The sequence below is a fragment of the Seriola dumerili genome, unplaced genomic scaffold (assembly GCF_002260705.1).
Source record: "Seriola dumerili isolate Sdu_G_001 unplaced genomic scaffold, Sdu_1.0 BDQW01000230.1, whole genome shotgun sequence".
Taxonomy (NCBI): domain Eukaryota; kingdom Metazoa; phylum Chordata; class Actinopteri; order Carangiformes; family Carangidae; genus Seriola; species Seriola dumerili.
In genome coordinates this window covers 1,927,002-1,944,205 of record NW_019174485.1, presented here as the reverse complement: position 1 = coordinate 1,944,205, position 17,204 = coordinate 1,927,002, and the positions used below count along the sequence as shown (strand labels likewise).

The 17,204-nt window shown below is 40.9% G+C and overlaps 1 protein-coding gene across 2 annotated transcripts; it reads right to left on the bottom strand.

Annotated features, from left to right (window-relative positions):
• Window positions 1-2,384: 2,384 nt before the first annotated feature.
• cc2d1a (coiled-coil and C2 domain containing 1A) lies at window positions 2,385-17,126 on the bottom strand. 2 transcript variants are annotated; one of them, XM_022755610.1, is made up of 28 exons: window positions 16,985-17,126; window positions 16,689-16,758; window positions 16,415-16,553; window positions 16,173-16,276; window positions 15,455-15,706; window positions 14,943-15,258; window positions 13,859-13,968; window positions 13,665-13,737; window positions 12,162-12,260; window positions 11,917-12,044; window positions 11,259-11,331; window positions 11,038-11,171; window positions 10,547-10,634; window positions 10,346-10,422; window positions 10,021-10,116; window positions 9,168-9,290; window positions 8,859-8,917; window positions 7,897-8,013; window positions 6,748-6,821; window positions 6,615-6,673; window positions 6,366-6,517; window positions 6,150-6,240; window positions 5,912-6,067; window positions 4,501-4,632; window positions 4,235-4,361; window positions 4,020-4,096; window positions 3,753-3,800; window positions 2,385-3,652 (listed from the first exon to the last, which is right to left on the bottom strand). In XM_022755610.1, the coding sequence occupies exons 2-28, from the start codon at window positions 16,743-16,745 to the stop codon at window positions 3,620-3,622; spliced, it is 2,994 nt and encodes a 997-aa protein (XP_022611331.1). In that variant the 5' UTR covers window positions 16,746-16,758; window positions 16,985-17,126; the 3' UTR covers window positions 2,385-3,619. The 2 variants fall into 2 exon arrangements, with proteins under 2 accessions (XP_022611331.1, XP_022611332.1); XM_022755611.1 differs by having other exon boundaries at window positions 15,623-15,706.
• Window positions 17,127-17,204: the final 78 nt, after the last annotated feature.

Here is a 17,204-nt window from a genome sequence, read left to right as displayed (position 1 = left end):
AAAATCCAGAACAGCATTGAAGTGTGAACCCTCTACCAAAGTACAGAAATTACTATAAAGCATTGTTACTCCAAATAATTGAATATTTAATGATTTATATTGACTGTGCATGACCAAATGTTTCTTTTGTTAGGAATCTAACATGTGTCTAACACTTGTTTTTGTAGATTTGGGTGGGGTAGTGTCATGTAAAAAAGTGGTGTCAGCACCAACCACAGATATAGAGCATTGGAGAATCCATTGTATTTCACCATGTTTTACAGCTGAGGCTCACACCCCGTACAGACGTAATCTTAATTTCCTACAGCAGACTTCTGAAACATGCCAACAATTCAAAATCTGATTTTTAAGCTCATAAAATCAGGAAAAGGAATTAAGTATCAAGTTGATATAAACACATTGAGTCTGCTCTCTGTGCTGAGCATTGATCTGGAAAAATCAGTCTGAATGAGAACAAGCAAGTCAGGGTTTTTCAGTTCAATGATGACACAACCTCAGAGCTGTTACCATTTTATTCATATTAACACCAACCTCATACATAAGATACTAAAGCCTAAACAATCAGGCCTTGATACATTCCCTTTTTGAGCTGCACAAATCATCATGACTTACACCTGAAAATAGAGACAGTATATATGCTGTATATTTACTGTATATACATTATATTTATACTGATTGCCCTTACATGACTTAACAGTTTTAAAAAAGTAGGCGTCATAGGTTCTACAACAGCATCCACCCAAGCCCAGATGAACACATTTACTGCAGTTGATCAAGACACAGAAATATTGACAGTAATGATAAACAATCCACCAAACTTTTTTCTTTTTTTTTTTTTAAATGGAGTGTAGTCAGATTACAGAGTGTGGTGAAAAAACAGAAGCCAAACAAAGTAAAAAACAAAAACAAAAAAGAAAGAGAATGAAAGGGAGTGTGTGGGGAAAGGATTGTGAGTCACCGGCAGGACAAACTTTAACAATACGTCCCTCTGCCCTGACCATCAAACTACCACATTGCATGCTGATGAGCTCATTGCCATGACAACACGACAGCCTCAGAGGCCATGAGGTTACTTGAGGGGTGGGGTGATGTGGCAGGAGTGTGTGTGTATGTGTGTGTGTGTGTGTGTTTGGTGTGAACTTTTTTTTGACATTAAAGCTGTTTGATTGAAAGAAATGGCTTTTAGTTGCAGATTGTGTTTGCTTTTAATGCTGCTCAATCGTGAATGCTGCAACTCCAAGTTATACCAGAGCTGTGTGGTTGCATTCATTCTCCACATGACTTTGTAAATCAGAACCACATTTTTTGTTTAAAGTACCATGCCAATGGTTTAAGCCCAAATCACATACTTCACGTCACAGCTCGTCTATTTCCAAACCATGTTGCTGTTTTAGAAATTTAAGGTCGTTTTTGAACATCTGAAATCATTTGTTTTGTTGTTTTAATATTTTTTGGGGAAAAATACCCGAGTTCCAGCTTCTAAATTGTTAGTATATATTGCTTTATGTGATAGTGAATTATATTCACTATATTTCTGGGTTTTGGACTGGTGGTCGCACAAGACAAGCAATTTGAAGCTGTTGCTTTGGGTTTTTGGAAATTGTCATTGTAACTGACATTTTTCCCTTTTTTCTGGCTTTCTAATCAACCAGGAAATAACAGGAAGATTAATCAGTAATGAAAATAATCATTATTTGCAGCCCAAATCTTTTGTTCTTTGGTTCCTATTCATTTCCATACAAAATGAAAAGCAATTAGCAGACCACAGAAATTTGCTTAAATTGTGTAATCCATTGTGTCTACACAACTCAGTGTTTGGCTTGGTTTCAAGAGTCTGCTAAATAATTTTCGTAACGCACAGAAATGAGTGGAAACCAATGGCTGCCAGGAAGAGTAGGGAAACTTTACCCAAAAATCTGAAACTGTGTTGCATGCTTTGAAAATTTCAGCGAAACTGTTATGTGTACATGACGTGAAGATGCTAAAAATGGCAAACACACCGGTATTAAGCTAAAGGTTATAATGTCACTACAATCAGAGATTCATCAGTCCTATTCATCTAAAAAAAAATATCAGCTGATCAAAAGCATCATAATGCACCATTTACACAGTCAGAAGATATCCTCTCCCGCCATAAAAATCACTGTCTATGGAGAGCCATATCAGGTCAACTTTAACCAGGATTATTTGCTAATGGAGTGAGATGGTGGGTGGATTAGAGCAAACACATGATTCTATGCTTTGTCACGTGACCAAAAAACTATTAGTGGAGTTTACAGACATCATCATCCACATAGAAGAGTCAAACATAAACATACAGTAAGGCTCATTGAAAGCAGTCTGCTGGTGAGCAGGTTGGAGAAGAAACATCTGAGCACTAAACAGAGAAAATAAAGGTTTAATGTGGAGGGGAGTGACAGGGATGTCTATGGGGGAGCAGAAATAGAAATGAGCAATTACCCAGCCTTCCTGACAGATATTGGGTTGTCTACCTGTGGGCAGACTACTCAGCATCTGCTGTGCTGCCACTGGAGTGGGACAGAGTCTGTTTTTGTAAACTGCATACACCAAAATCAGTAGAAAATAGCACAACACCGACGCAGCAGCTGCTAATTGTTTTCTAATCGACAGCTCATTGAAGTTAATATTGTATTAGAGTTTAAAGAAAATCCAAGAGGAGCAACATATTACTCAAGACTGAATAATCTCTGAACATATGCAATGGAATTAGTGTGAAGAAAGTGAAGATGAAGAAGAAACAGCTGATGAAGAAGAAGCAGCAGCAATCCTTTAGCAGGGCTAAGCTTCTCCCACATTCATGGCACGCTGTTAACACCCCCTCTCCCCAGCCCCAAAGGCGACTCAACGTCTGATCTAGTCGTCTCCTTGGTGACACAAACACTAATCCCTCATTATGGGATGTAGGCTGTAGCCCTGTTTTTTTTTATTCCCATATCACACCACTCCAAATGGAGCAGATTACTGTAATCTGGGAACACTGGAGCAGACAGATTAGATTAAGCTCATTACACACATAAAATATGGGAAAAGGGGTTAAAAACACCTCAGTCCATTGGTTAAACACACTTCAGGGCAAGCACACACGCACACATACACATTTTTTTGGTCATCAATGGACACCGAAAGACTCTGAGCTGGTGTCCAATGTAAAACGATGAGTCTTCTAACAGATCTCTTCATTAACATCTCTCAAAGGAAAGATTGGAGTATAAAACAACAATTAACAGAGTACAGGTAAGGTCTGTAAAGCCGTACTTCAGAAGCCGTTTTCTGTAGTGTCTTTCTTATTAAGTGCAAATAAGGCTAGCTCTCCCTTAGCTCTTGAACGCATTTCAATGCTTGCTTTAATTTGTGTCTCTTTGTAGTTACAGATTTACTCTCAGCTATTGTAGAAGGAAACCACAAGTGACACAAGTTATATGATCAATTGACAGAATTAGCAGGTTGGTTCATGCAGTTGTCATGGGCATGAGCAGCACAGCATCATGCTAAACATGCTTAAAGTATCAACTGTAGTGTCTGTTTTATGAGTATGTATGAGACAGAGAGAGACGATATAACAGTACTCCAGCCAAGTCTCTGCTCCTTTTTTCTCCTCTTATCCAGTCCGTTTCCTTTTCAGCGATTCCAGCTGAAGCAGAGAGAAAAGGAGGACATGCAGTACACTGCGTATATGCATACATGAGAATGATGAAACATTGGTTTCATTGGCTGTACATAGCAGGCCTTACCTCACTGTCTACCATCTTCAACCTGCCCAATGCATCCTTGGCAGCGTCCTATAAAAAAAAGAATGATCATTTTACACAAGAACAGACACAGACACAGACACACACAGACACACACACAGACACAGACACAGACACAGACACACACACACACAGACACAGACACACACACACACACACACACACAACAACACCGACAACACAACACAACACAGCTTACACACCACACACACACACACACACTACAATCAGCCCTGACCCTGCACTCACTCTGTTGCCTTGGGTGGAGTATTTCTTCACCGACTCAGCAAGTCCTTGGCTGAAGCGCCGCAGCACATTTTCATATTCTACACGTGGTGGAGGGACATGTGGGTTATGTGCTTCAGAAGTTGAGATGTATATTTACATGTAAAGTACATACTGGTTTATATTATGTTTGTGTGTGTGTGTGTGTGTGTGTGTGTGTGTGTGTGTGTGCGTGTTACCTGTCAGCAGAGCAGGAGAGGCTCGCTCCAGCTGTGCTTTCTGCCACTGCAGTCTGTGTGTGACCTCTTTGTGCTGATGGATGAGGTCAGATGGGGGATCCCGCCGATTCTTTCGGTAGTCTGCAATCTGAGAGACACGTGTCGTGACTGATGAGATCTTCCTGCCTTCAGGCCATTACGAGTATTAGAGAACAAGATGTTGCAGATGGGCTTAGACCACACACACACACACACACACACGCACACACACAATTACACAAAAATACCTTTCTCTCCAGCCGCTCCTTGTCATAGTTGAGGAGACTGAAACTGTGGAGTTTGTACTGTGGAGGAGAGTTGTTGGGGTTACTGCTCCTGCTGCTCGCTTCATGTCTGGGTTTAGACCGAGGGGATGGAGCCTGATTCCAACAAACACACACACACTGAGACTGAGACATTTAATCTTTTTGCGCCAGTTTTTCACTTCTGCATTTACAGGCTTTACAAAGGGGGGCTGCAGGATGACTGTATAGGGCAGCGGCTCAGGTCCTGACCAAAGGCCAGGTTATGCTTGAAACAAACTTTTTTCTACGACATGTCTTGTGACGTGTCTTGAATGATGTGTTGTACAAAATAGGCAGAAGTGTTTATAGCTGACACAAATGGCCACACTACAAGGTGGGGTGAAAAGTCTGCTGTCATACATCAGGTTTCCATGCAAGTGCTTCCATTCCATTTCAAGTGCGGCAAATTCGTCATGCAAATTTCCGCAGAAGGAAATGCAATTTAATGTGTCTTTCCATCTGGTACTATTGGTGGTGCTCGTTCTTCAGTCAGGTGCCGTTAAACAATTGCAGAGGAAGGAGTGCTGCGAGGTGATGTGATTAAAAACGTGCCAGTCAAACCTCAAAAGGTGCAAAACATGGTGGAGATATGATATTTCTGTCTGTCTCATGTATAAATGTGAGGAATGTTAGTCTCCTCATCGCTCTGCACAGATCTGATGTTTTCGCCTCTGATCATCTCTATAGTGAAATCTTGAGCGACTAATAAGTCACATGCTTCATGTATGTCATGATTTATTTAAGTCTGTTTCCATTGTGCTTTGTGGCATTTTGTTTTTATTGATACTCCACTTCAGCCAAGCGTATAACTTTTTTTGCTGTTTCAGACTTCTTTTTTTGAATTCTACCATTTACACTCACAAATTGAAAATGCACATAAAAATAGATGGATACACGCTAATAGGGAGGGTCAAGATGTGATAATGGTTAACTCGTGGATAAAGTTACACACTTTAAATATCTCTCCTCAAAGGCATTCATGGTGCTGCACTTAGTTGGACAGAAAAAAGTTTAAGTTGTAAAACTGTATGATGCAGCCCCGAATTCCAGCTTCAGAAAGGTGTGTGGTGTGATTTCAGGCACTGTTCGATGATCTGACAAGCAGATCATTTAGAGCTCACTGACCTTTTGACACCGACAATTGCGACTATCCAATTTTTAGGATGGCACGCTGCACAGAGACATCACACAACAAGCTCCTAAGGACAAACATGATCTGTCCAGCTGGAACCTTTGTGAGAAGTTTGCATATTCCTTCTGTGTCCTCTGGAGGAAAGACAGGGATTTGTTCTACTCTGGTTTCCCTCCACAGTCTACAGAAACGCAAGTCAGGTAAACAGCAAACTCTACTCACGCGTTCCTTCTGTTTCTCCGGAGGAGAAAGGGAGGAGACAGGTTCGAGCACCAACCACTTCTCTGTCACTGGCTGGAGATCAGCTCCTGATAGAGGCTCTTTAATCTTCACCCTCACCTCCAACTTGCCACCTGTGGCCTTACGTCCATCCATCACCTATGAAACACACACACACTGTTAGACAGATCGGCCCTTACATGTGTGTATGTGTTTCTGTTTTCATGTTATTAACATTTACCTCTATGATCTCTCTAAGGTCACAATGGTTTTCCAGAGCCTCAAGCTTCAGCTGAGCTGTGCCCACTACTTTGTCTGTCTTGAACAAGCCGCTGTAAACACACAGAAGAGAATACAACTGATGAAGCTACAACAGACATGAGACTTGCAGCATAAGTCATGCAGAAGACCAGGGAAGCTTCTGCTTATGTGGCCCCAAAGCAGTTGCGGTTTTTACCCTTTGTGGATGATTTCAAACTTGATGCCTTTGGACTGGACGACTCGTTTAAAGCCTCGATGGCTACGGTTGATGTTGAGTTTAAATTGCTCTTTAAACTCTGGACTGTTGGTGTTCTTTACTGTGCTGGTTTTGTCCCTCTGAGCCTCCTCCTACACACATACACATAAATGAATTCATTAAAACACAACTAGATATAAACACAGTGAAGCATCCATAATCTCTCCACTGAATGTGAAAGATTCTTACCGCACTGGGAAAAGGAAACTCAAATTTCACACTTGCATCCAGGTCGTTAGGTGAGACACCTGAAGGCAGACAGGAAGGTGTTAGCACACAGACATTTGACACATCACTGACTGGTTATTTGAGACTTGCCTACCTGAGGGAGCTGGTAAGTTGATGCCTTTGATTATGTACAGCATCAGGTCAGTAGATGTCAGGCTGGAATACATTCTACAGAACAGACACAGGAGTCACGGTCATTCAGAGCCAGCATGAAGAGCGAAACAAACCAGTCAGCATGTTGAATGAGTCACTGCCAGAGTCACCTAGCTGTTAGCTTGGGATGATACTGGAGCCGAGCCAGAGTGAGTCACAGTGAGTCACTCTGACTCATCTCCCACTCTAGTCAGGGAAAGCAATCCCTTTGTTGTCTAAAAAATTTTGTTTTCAAACTTAAACAATTGATCTTGTGATGAGACTTAAGGACAGGCTTCGCTGTGTCACATAAAACTTAAAGATTATAATTTTCTAAAAATCACAATAAAATAGATATTTCGATGATCTATTCATTGATTATTATTTTCCATGTTGGGGTGGGACATTGACATAATAAGAGGATGTACATCAGAAAAATGTTTCATAAACTGCTGGTATCCTTTAGCTGTCACAAACAAAGGAATCCTCTCAACGAGTAAATTCAGTCATCTGGGATCCAACAGCTCATTACAAGCACTGGTCACAACATGAGAACATGACTTACACTGGAATTTGGAGGCAAATATATTGATAATTGTGAATTTGAAAAATCAAATAAAGATGTATCAGTTGATATTCTTCTTTTTAACATGGGCAAACAATTATGATAGAGATCCTGTAAGTTGGACGGAGCCTAAAATTTGCAGTTAGGTAAACTAAAATAACCCCATCACCACTTCTGCTACTTCTTAGATTACTGACCAACCAATAGTTGTCAAGATATTTCACTAAAAACTAAAAATGTCAGCCTGTGTGTAGTACTAGAAGAAACGTCAGGGGATCACCAAAGTCACTATAATTCATCCTCTGGTGCTCATGAATGTTTGGACATAATTTCATAACAATCCATCCAACGGTTGTTGAGATATTTCAGTTTGGATCGAAGTGGACCGACTGACTGACATCCTCAGAGCCCTGCTGCTAGCTTCACTAAAAAGTACTGATTTCAGCTCTTTCTGTCCTGGGAAGCACATACCATTCAAAGAGGATACATTATAATATAAAATCACACGTTTTGAATTAAAACATATTTCATGAGTTTGCTGCTGACTTGATAGTGTTGAGGGTCCTCTCCTCTGTGTGGCACTTGGGGACTGGGTGGCCTTTGGCGTGGGCGTTCTTTAGTATCTCTATGTTCTTCATACATTCCTCAACCAGCTTCTCAAACCTGGAGAGAGACAGAGATGTTCCTTACACACAAGTGCTCATACATATCTCATACTGAGCTCTTATAGATGGTTTTATTTCTGAAATATCATATGTCTGATCTTTGTACAGACAGCAGTCATAGTGCACCAAGAACTCTATCAGCTTAAACAAACACACGTATTCTTGCATTTTAAAAATTTGGATCACACAAAAAAGTTCATAGCTTCATCTGAAAATAAAATATGTGGTTTTGAGGCGATGACTATTTTCAGAGCATATCTGAAAAAGACGGAAGCGATGCAGATCCTCAAGGGATGCCTAAAAGGGTAATATATGATATGTGACAGTTCAATGTATGTGCAACTATGTGAAAAAAATATGTTTTAAAAGTTCAAAATATGCAGTGTGACAATAGAAAAACATTAAATCACAGTCTGCGTGTTGCCGCACAGAAAGCATCCTCCACAACTGTGCTGAAGTGCTCAGTTGAATGAACCAATTAGTATATGAATGAAAGATATTTAAAAACATATTAATCTGATGATTCATTTAGAGAGTAAAAATATAAAGCATGCGCTTCTGAATTTCCTTGTTTTTCGATTTTAATATCATAAAATCCACCGCATTTGTCATTTCACGTGTCATATGTCATGGCCAATTAACTAATCCAGAAGTCGTGATGTTTTTCACCAGCTGTTTGTGATGCTTTCATGATGAGAAAATAAAGTAATATTGTTAATTGAGTTGCACTTGCATTTATCTCAAATGCTGACAACAGAAAAGTGGCAGGTGTTAAATCCCATCTTGGCAGCAGATAAGATAACTAATAAAATTATAAACATACAAATAAAAAATGTCTCTTACTTCAGAGCCTCAGCCACATTGCCCATTTGTGTGAACTTCTGGGAGTAGTCCAGACATTTCTGTAGGTCGAGATACAAAACAAAGGAGGGTGTGGGTAAGAAAACACACAATAGCCAAAGATAATAAGATACAGATCAGCTGTGATTTGAAACGGGTCTATTTAAAACGCTGCACAACTAGAAAAGTGACAAGCAAGCTTTAAGGACATGATCACATCTGTTGTATTATGTCCACATCAGTATAAGCTGATCGCCGATGCACAGCAAGATTTAGGAGGTGCACTTCTGTACGAAATGTGCATTTCCTGACCTCGTGCTGCTTTCGTAAAAGATCCATGAGACCGCGGTACTGTTCACTGGAGCGAGGGGAGAGAGGAGAGGTACGGGAACGAGACAGCGAATACTCCTCTTCACCCACTGGGGCGCTGGGAATCTGTGAGGAAGGAGATAAATGACCCATTTTTAAAAAATACTGAGACATAAAACGAGAAGAAGGCGGCACTCAGAGAACTCTAACTTCTAAGGCTAAACAGATCTCCAACTGGCTGTTCTGCCAAGAACTACTCAACAACTCAAATTAAAAGCTAAATTGATTTTTTGACCCTACACACTTTTTAAGAACCCCAGCTCGAGCTTCCACCAAAAAGTAATCAACTGGTCCTCTGTTTCCTATCTGCTAGAAATTATGAATATGTGTTTCTTAGCTTGTGTGATATCCCGCTGACTGACAAGAAGACAAACTAGCAGAGGCACCAGCATAATATTCTTCGTAATTACACTAAGGGGCAGAGAGAGTTTTATGAAGCAAAGATGAATAAAAGTGAGGCAAAATGAAAGAACGTCATATGGGATAAGTAGCAACTATATGAAATATGTGTAGTGGAATGATGCTGAAAATCTGCAGAAAGACTCTCACTCTCACACACACACACACACACACACACACAGGTACAGACACAAATACACAGACAGTGAGACCATGACGAACACAGAGGTGTTTGATTTCACCCCGTGTTTCCTTCCTACCATCTTCTATTTTCATCACATCTTCAACACCACACACATTCAGTTGCTCCTGTCACAGCATTGTCAAAACACACATACAAACTTGCTCTGTATACTCTTGTATGTTATTAATTGGCACATGAGAATATATTTATGACCTTGGTGATATCAACAGGCAGGCCAGACTTGGCGGCGGTGATCATGGGGTCCAGTCCCTTGGCATGTCTGAGGTGCTGCGCTGCACCTGTCATGTCCTACAAACAACCAAACAGCAGCAGGTAAATCAATCAATCAAACCACAGCAACACAACATCTGTTCAAGATTCCAATAACACAACAAGCAGCTGTGGTAAAGATAGCTGCAAAAATAAATCAAAAATACAAAGATAACAGGGAATCGATCTAAAGCAAAAAAAAAAAAAAGAAAAGAAAAGAAAGAAGAAACATGAATTAAAAAAAAAAAAAAAAAGGCCCACAGTTTACCTTCATCTGTTTGGAGCGCAGTGCTGCACGCAAAAAAGCCTGTCGCCTTAGCAACAGGAAATCCACTTGCTGCTGGGCTACAAGGATAATTAAGAGAAAAAAAAGTGAAACTCTGCCTCGTGCAACTCTCAAACACTTATGACACATTCTGTATGTGTAGGCAGGCAGGAGCACACGTGCACAAACCCACACTGAACACACCTTTAGGTCCCAGTTTCAGAGCTGAGGAGCCGCCAGGGGCCTGTGGAGCTGGAGACTTAGCTTTCTGGGCAGGTGGGCGCACTGTGGGCTACAGAGAAGGAAAATATGAGGTTAGGCTCATCAGACAAATGTAATGAATTTATTGTCCTATTAAAAACTGCAGCAGCCTGTCAAACTGACATTTGTCAGTTTGATTAAACATTTTCAACTATTTATATTTAACAGCTAAGTCTTAAATATATTCAACAGAGAACTGTGGTTTCTCTAAATGACTGCATTCATATATTTGGTTACAAGCACAAAGGTAATGCAATAGGCAGGAGGTCCAGTCAGGAAAAACTGTACTGATTGAATAACCTGCCACAGAATCTGGCATGGAACACGATAAAGCATTTCTAAGTTTAGCCCAAAGGCAATCAGATTCCTTGGCTGCACAATAACAATTTGACCATTTGGTTGGGCTTTTATCTACTTATTTAATTTTTTTTAACCTTGGCAGCCTCTGTTGGACCATCCTCTTCCTCATCTTCTGCGTCTGCATCCTGATTAGCTATTTTCATAGCTGTTTCCAGGACACCCATGAAGTTCTGCTGAGCCCCCTCTGAGCCCTGAAGTGGCGGACAGCCTAAAGGAGCGACAACACACACATTAATTAACTTTATAGTGCATCCTAGAAACAAATCCTGAAACACACCTGGATTCACAAAGTTACCTGGTGGCACAGGTAGATCAGATAAGTTGACAGGTCGTCCAGCTTTATGAGCTCTGATGGAATCCTGGTATTGCTGTTAAGAGCGGAGGAGATGGTTGATCATTCTGTTATCATTGTTGTGCGATAGTGATGGGGTCAACCATAACAGTGTGGTTTTCTTGCATATAAAACTAAACAGAACAAATTAACAATGCAATACTGAGAGAAAGTACAAAATCTTAACTCCCACATGGAAATCAATGTCATCAATTTACTCCCACTCCTACAAAGCAATATACAGGCCCTATAAGTATTTTTTGTCCTGTCTATCATGGTTTTGTCTCCATGTTTTTGTTTTATCTGTTTACCATGCCTCAGCCAAATTTAATTCATGCGTTTCTTGTTTTTTGCACAATGCTTCTCAACACTCCTCAGAGAACAACAGAGATGTTATTGCAGGTTATTCTGGTGGATGAAATGAGCAACAGTAGTAGTTACAGTCAAAGAAAAGTGAGTCACACCGGTTATTTAGGGGAGTAAGTCAAACGCGCCACCACAGAGCAGCACAGAGCCAGGTATAGATTCAGTTTCAGCTTTAAGTTTGTATTAAACAATACTTTTTGGAAAGCATTTTTCAGTAACATCTTTCAGGTATATTTTAGGTGGATGGTGTATCTACCTTGACGATGCGCTGATGCATGCGAGCCTTACGATCATCTCCTTTGCTCTTGGCTCCCTCTGCTGCCGACTTATAAATGTCCATCCTCTGCTGCAGGGCTTCTGCCAGACTGCTGGGAGCAGGCAGGGCTTTGGAGGGAACACAAACACACTTTATTTTTTAAATTCAAGAAATTCCAATTTTTTCTAATCATTTGCACTACGCTAACTAGTCAGAAGGAGGGAGTGGGGCTACGAGAGTCTTACCTGCAGTGGCCACCTGCTTGGGTGCAGGAGCAGCGGGGGCAGCAGGCTTGGAGGAAGACTGAGGAGGAGGAGGTGCAGAGCGTTCTGCTACTACGTCTCCTGCAGATGATCAGACATCAATGGAGAGTTGGACATGGGATATTATTATTATCTAATCAGTTAAGCAGAAGGAATAAGACACAAGTACAAACAATTACAGAGATCTCTGAAAAACTCCAAAATGAAAAGTTTAAAAATATTCAGCTGGATGAGACTCTCAAGCTTTGACGTCCTTTGTAATTTACTCTTCTCAAGTTCAGAATTTACTTATGAGGTATGAAGAGTTAATCAGTCCAGTTAACCAGCAGTAGCTTTAAATCTGAGAGTCTCAGAGTGATATTCTGAGGCAGCTTTCGTAAGAGACATTTATAAAAATTTATGATGACACAAGAAACTCCTTTTTATCTTTTATATTTAAACTAATTTAAACTAAGACTGCTATCTAACCAAATCATGTGACAGATTATGTGTATGGATGGCACAAAGATGTAAGACAGAATTATGCCTTCTTGAGAAGAAAACACATTTTGTCTTATCAGCATTCAGCACAAGCTTGAGGCTCAGCAGAGATGTCTGATGAACATTAAAGGAAGACTGAAAGCTAGAAGTGTCTTAGAGTTGGAGCCATATCCCCAAACTTTTCATCACCTGTACAAGAATGGATATTATAAGTGTGTGCTTAAGTAATAACATTGTTTATAGATTGTAAATAATACTGGACCAAGCACATACAAATTGCGTCTGAGATAAATAGACATTAAACCAATTCAAGGATGATCATCAAAACTAAAACAGACTAACTTGTTTAGTAAAATGCAGCATTCTACAGTATCAAAAAGATTGGAAGGGTCAATAAATAATGAAGTACGGTGCTGTCTCTGCTCCAGAGAATGTAGTATATCACTTAATACAAGGGTTAAAGATGATCAGCAAGGAGTGACTGCACTGATGAGGAGAGTATGGAAAAGTATTGCCAACATCTGTCCACTTTTTGTCCTTTAATCCCTAAATACAGTATCAGCTTCCCCGATAAAGTATGAGGGCAGCCAGAGAATGACCTATAACTGAGCAGGACTCCTGTCCACTGAATGAGGCGGGTGTGGCTCTTTGATTCAGCACATGTGTGGGACCAGGTGTGTGACATGCCTATTATAAACAGAACATTATTATTTTTGCAAAAACATTTGTATTTGAGACATGCCTTCAACTGAAGACCCAATAAATGGATTAGACTATGTCAGATCATTTTGATCAGTATTTAAGGCATAGCACAATGTTTAAAATTGGTTTATAATCAATTTTATTTAATCAGAAAGTGAGTACCAGTTTTGGCAGCCCAATTCCCCTGGAGGGAAAAACCTTTTCTGAAAAGAAAACAAGGCTACCATGGATGATTAATGACAAAAAGAGTAAAAAAAAAAAAAGAAGAAAGGTTACGTATTCATTTTAAGAGATTACACTGACCAGGAGGGGGAGGGAGTGAGGTCAGGTCTACTGGTTTGCCTCTGTCCAGTGCCTCCACAAGCGAGTCCATCTTCTACATAAATGGAGGTCAGCATTATTATGATCCAGTTCCTCTCAGAGGCGTTACATACATAAACTATACACTTAGAGAAAAAGACTTTTCCAGATGATGAAACTGAAAGTGGTTGTGTTACCTTGGCAGTGAGGTAGTGTTGTTTGACCTGGTCAATGTCCCCGCTATGTTTGGCGTTTATGGCGGCCAGCTTATACTCCCTCTGTCTGGACAACACTGCCTGTTTCAGCTCTGAAGGGAGTAAAGGCATAAAGAATGATGTTGTGGCTTTTTGTTGTTTCTGATAATGATGGTTGTCAAATTAATGTCAACGAATTAATTAGTGAGTAAGTCCATGTAATAAACTGTAAAATACATATGCCTATTTACCAAAGCAAAAACAATTCTTAAACACAAATAACACCAGGGTTCTCTGTACATCTTCCAGCAAAATGCAGCTGAATCAGGTGTTTCTCAGCTCGAGGGCAGCAAACTTCCAGGGGACACAAGGGACTGGATCACACAAATTAATTCACAGCCTGTAATTTTACAATTAAAAGCTGAAACTATGGTTGAATGGTTCGGGAAAAACAGCACCTCATTTGACGTAAAAAGGGAACTGCATACCAACACGAAGGCAGCATCCCAAAGGTGAAGTACAGTGGAGAGAGCATCATGATTTGGACAGCTGGACAGCTCGACATCATAGAGGGGAAAATGAATTCCCAAGCGTTTCAAGGTCTCTTACAGGATAATGTCAGGGTGGCTGTCCACCTGCTGAAGCTCAGTAGAAGCTCTGTGGTGCGGCAGGACAATGACCCTAAACATCAAAGTAAACCTACTACAGAATGACCTCAAAGAAAATCTGCCTGTTGGAGTGGCCCAGTCAAGAGTCCAGACCTTAACCCAACAGAGATGCTGTTGAATGACCTGAAGAGAGCCGCTCACATCAGACATCCTGAGAACACGGCTGAGCTGAAGCAGTTCTATAAGGAAGAATGGTTCAAAGTTCCCTGTGAACATTGAGCCTGTTTGAGGTTATAGCTGCAAAAGGAGGTCCAATATGTTAAAAATCTGAAGGTTCACTTACTTTGTTTAACATGAATATCAGATCACAATTTATGACCAATCAATGCAGAAACACAGGTAATTCCAAAGGGTTGCCACTGTACATCCAGTATACGGTACAGATGAAGCTGAATGGACATAATACTCTGTGTGTTTACCTGAGTGCTGTGCATCAGGCTGGCTGGGTGTGAGTGGAGATATCACAGGTGTTTCTGGGGTGATGGCAGCAGCAGGCTTTTGGGGTGGGGTCAGATGGAGTGGTTTCATATTAGGAGCTGGTTTTGGAGCCTCCCTAAGAGGTTTCTGATTGGTGGGAGGAGAGGGCATCAGCACTGGTTCTGGCAGGTGTCGCTCTTTGACCGGTTCAGACCCTGCGGTGACGTTGGGATTTCCACCGAGAGCGACAGGAGGCGGGATCTCCTCGTCATTGATTGGTTTTCCTTTCTTGACAGATGTTAACATGGACTGTAATGTCTAGGTTTGAAGAAGACAGGAATCATGAACATGTTTTCAACATTACAGAGAACAAATACACACATTTTACAGTCTTACACACTGTATAAATAAAAAAGACACATTCAGTAATTTCAAAACATTTGAATGCAGACAAAGTATGGGAATCAACATGGACTGAGGTATCAGATTTTCCCTTTTACTCTCTCTATTTTACCTTTAACCCTCTGTCATATCGTCGAACTTTACTGGTCTCTCCTGCAGCTTTGGCATTAGAAATGGCAGTTTTATACATTTCAATACGCTCCAATAGGCAGGACTCCAGCCCAGTTTCCCCACTGGGGGCAGCAGCAGGAACACAGGGGGACTGGGATGTGATGCTCACTTTAGGAGCAGTCGGTGTGACAGCAGGAGGGGTGGAAGCAGGAGTGTTGTCCTCCTCATCCTCCAAAACTTCATTTAGTTCTGCCTATGTACAGAGACACAGAAATGTAAGCTGTTAAGAGAAAAATCCTCACATTTAAAGCAATTCAACAGCTTAGCAATATCATATTAAGGGTTGCAACTGATAATCTGTATATTATCAATAAATCAGTTAATTATTTTCTCGATTAATCTTTTTGTCTGTGAAATATCAAAAAAGTAGGGTTATCACAATTTCTAAGAGCCCAAAATGAGTTCCTTTTTTTTGTACCACCAAAATATTTCCAAGAGATTCAGTTTACTCTCACACAGTACATGATGATCAAAAGCAGCAACTCCTCACAGAGGAGAAGCTGGGACCAGAAAATGGCATCTGGCAATTTTGCTTGAAAAATGACTGCAAAAAAAGTTGCCAATTAATTTTCTGACAACTCAGCTCAAACAGTGAGTCGATTAATTGATAAATCGACTCACTGTCTGAGCTCTAATAAAGGAGGGTGTGAGTGTGTTACCAGCAAATCTTCATCATCCAAATCTTCATCCCCTATTTCTTCATCATCAAGGTCTTTCATACAAAGAGCTGCCATTCGCTCTATTTCAGCCATGTGAACAGGGGCTGAACAAAGACAAATACATCAGAAGAGACACAAAATCATAACCGCGATATCAAATTGTGATCACTAGCATATGGACGAGACAGAGAAAAATTGTGATTTGCACTGGGACAGAAATTACTGACTCTTGTCTTCCTCACCTTTCCCTTCACCTCTCTTCCCTTGTGATCTCCCTCCTCCCCCTCCTCCCATTAGATTCATCAGCTCTGCCTCCAGCTCTTCATCATTCCCCTCATCATCCATCCCTCCATCTGGGGACAGGTCAAGGAGCAGCCCCATCTGAGACACAGACAGAAGGTCAGACAGACAGAGAGAGAGAAGGAGAGAGAGAGGGCTGCTGAATCATACCCGTTCTTGACAAATAAACAGTACACATAATTCACATATCTCAGTATCAGACATGATGTGTGTTACCTGTTTGGCTCGCGCTGCCCCCTGACCCCGGGGAGGGGGGTTCCGACTGCGACTCATGGACTCTTACCACCTGAAAGTTAACCACGGAATAAATGAATAGAGCCAGTAGAAAAAAGGAAAGAGAAGATACGCATGTTAACCGACAGTATCCACGGTTAGAGTCAGCGCTTTTTGTGCCCTTTTATCAACTCTTTTGTAGCGAGTTAGCTTCACTGCTCGTGTTAGGTAACAGCTAAAACAACATGCAACTCTGTTCTCATGGCTGATGAATGTGCGAGCAGTCTATATTTATTTACCTCGTCAGCTTCACGTAGCCTGCCGTCGGTGTTACAGCTTGTCGAGTCGGTGATTCCAGTCGAATACTGCCCAGAAGGTAAAAGAGCAAGGGCAGATATATGTATGGAGATAGGAGTTTTTTTCTGTTTAGTTCGAGCTGTCAAAACAAGAAAGGTAAGCTGTGGAATTTACTTCCTATATTGCGTCGCCAATGGCAACGCACATCGCACTTTACGGCTA

Coding starts and splice junctions, on each gene's coding strand:
- cc2d1a (XM_022755610.1), bottom strand. CDS start 16,745: ATGAGTCGCAGTCGGAACCCCCCTCCCCGGGGTCAGGGGGCAGCGCGA. Junction 9,291..10,020: donor TGCCTGTTGATATCACCAAG/GTCATAAATATA, acceptor CCTTCCTCACAG/ATTCCCAGCGCCCCAGTGGG. Junction 6,518..6,614: donor AGTTTCCTTTTCCCAGTGCG/GTAAGAATCTTT, acceptor GTATGTGTGTAG/GAGGAGGCTCAGAGGGACAA.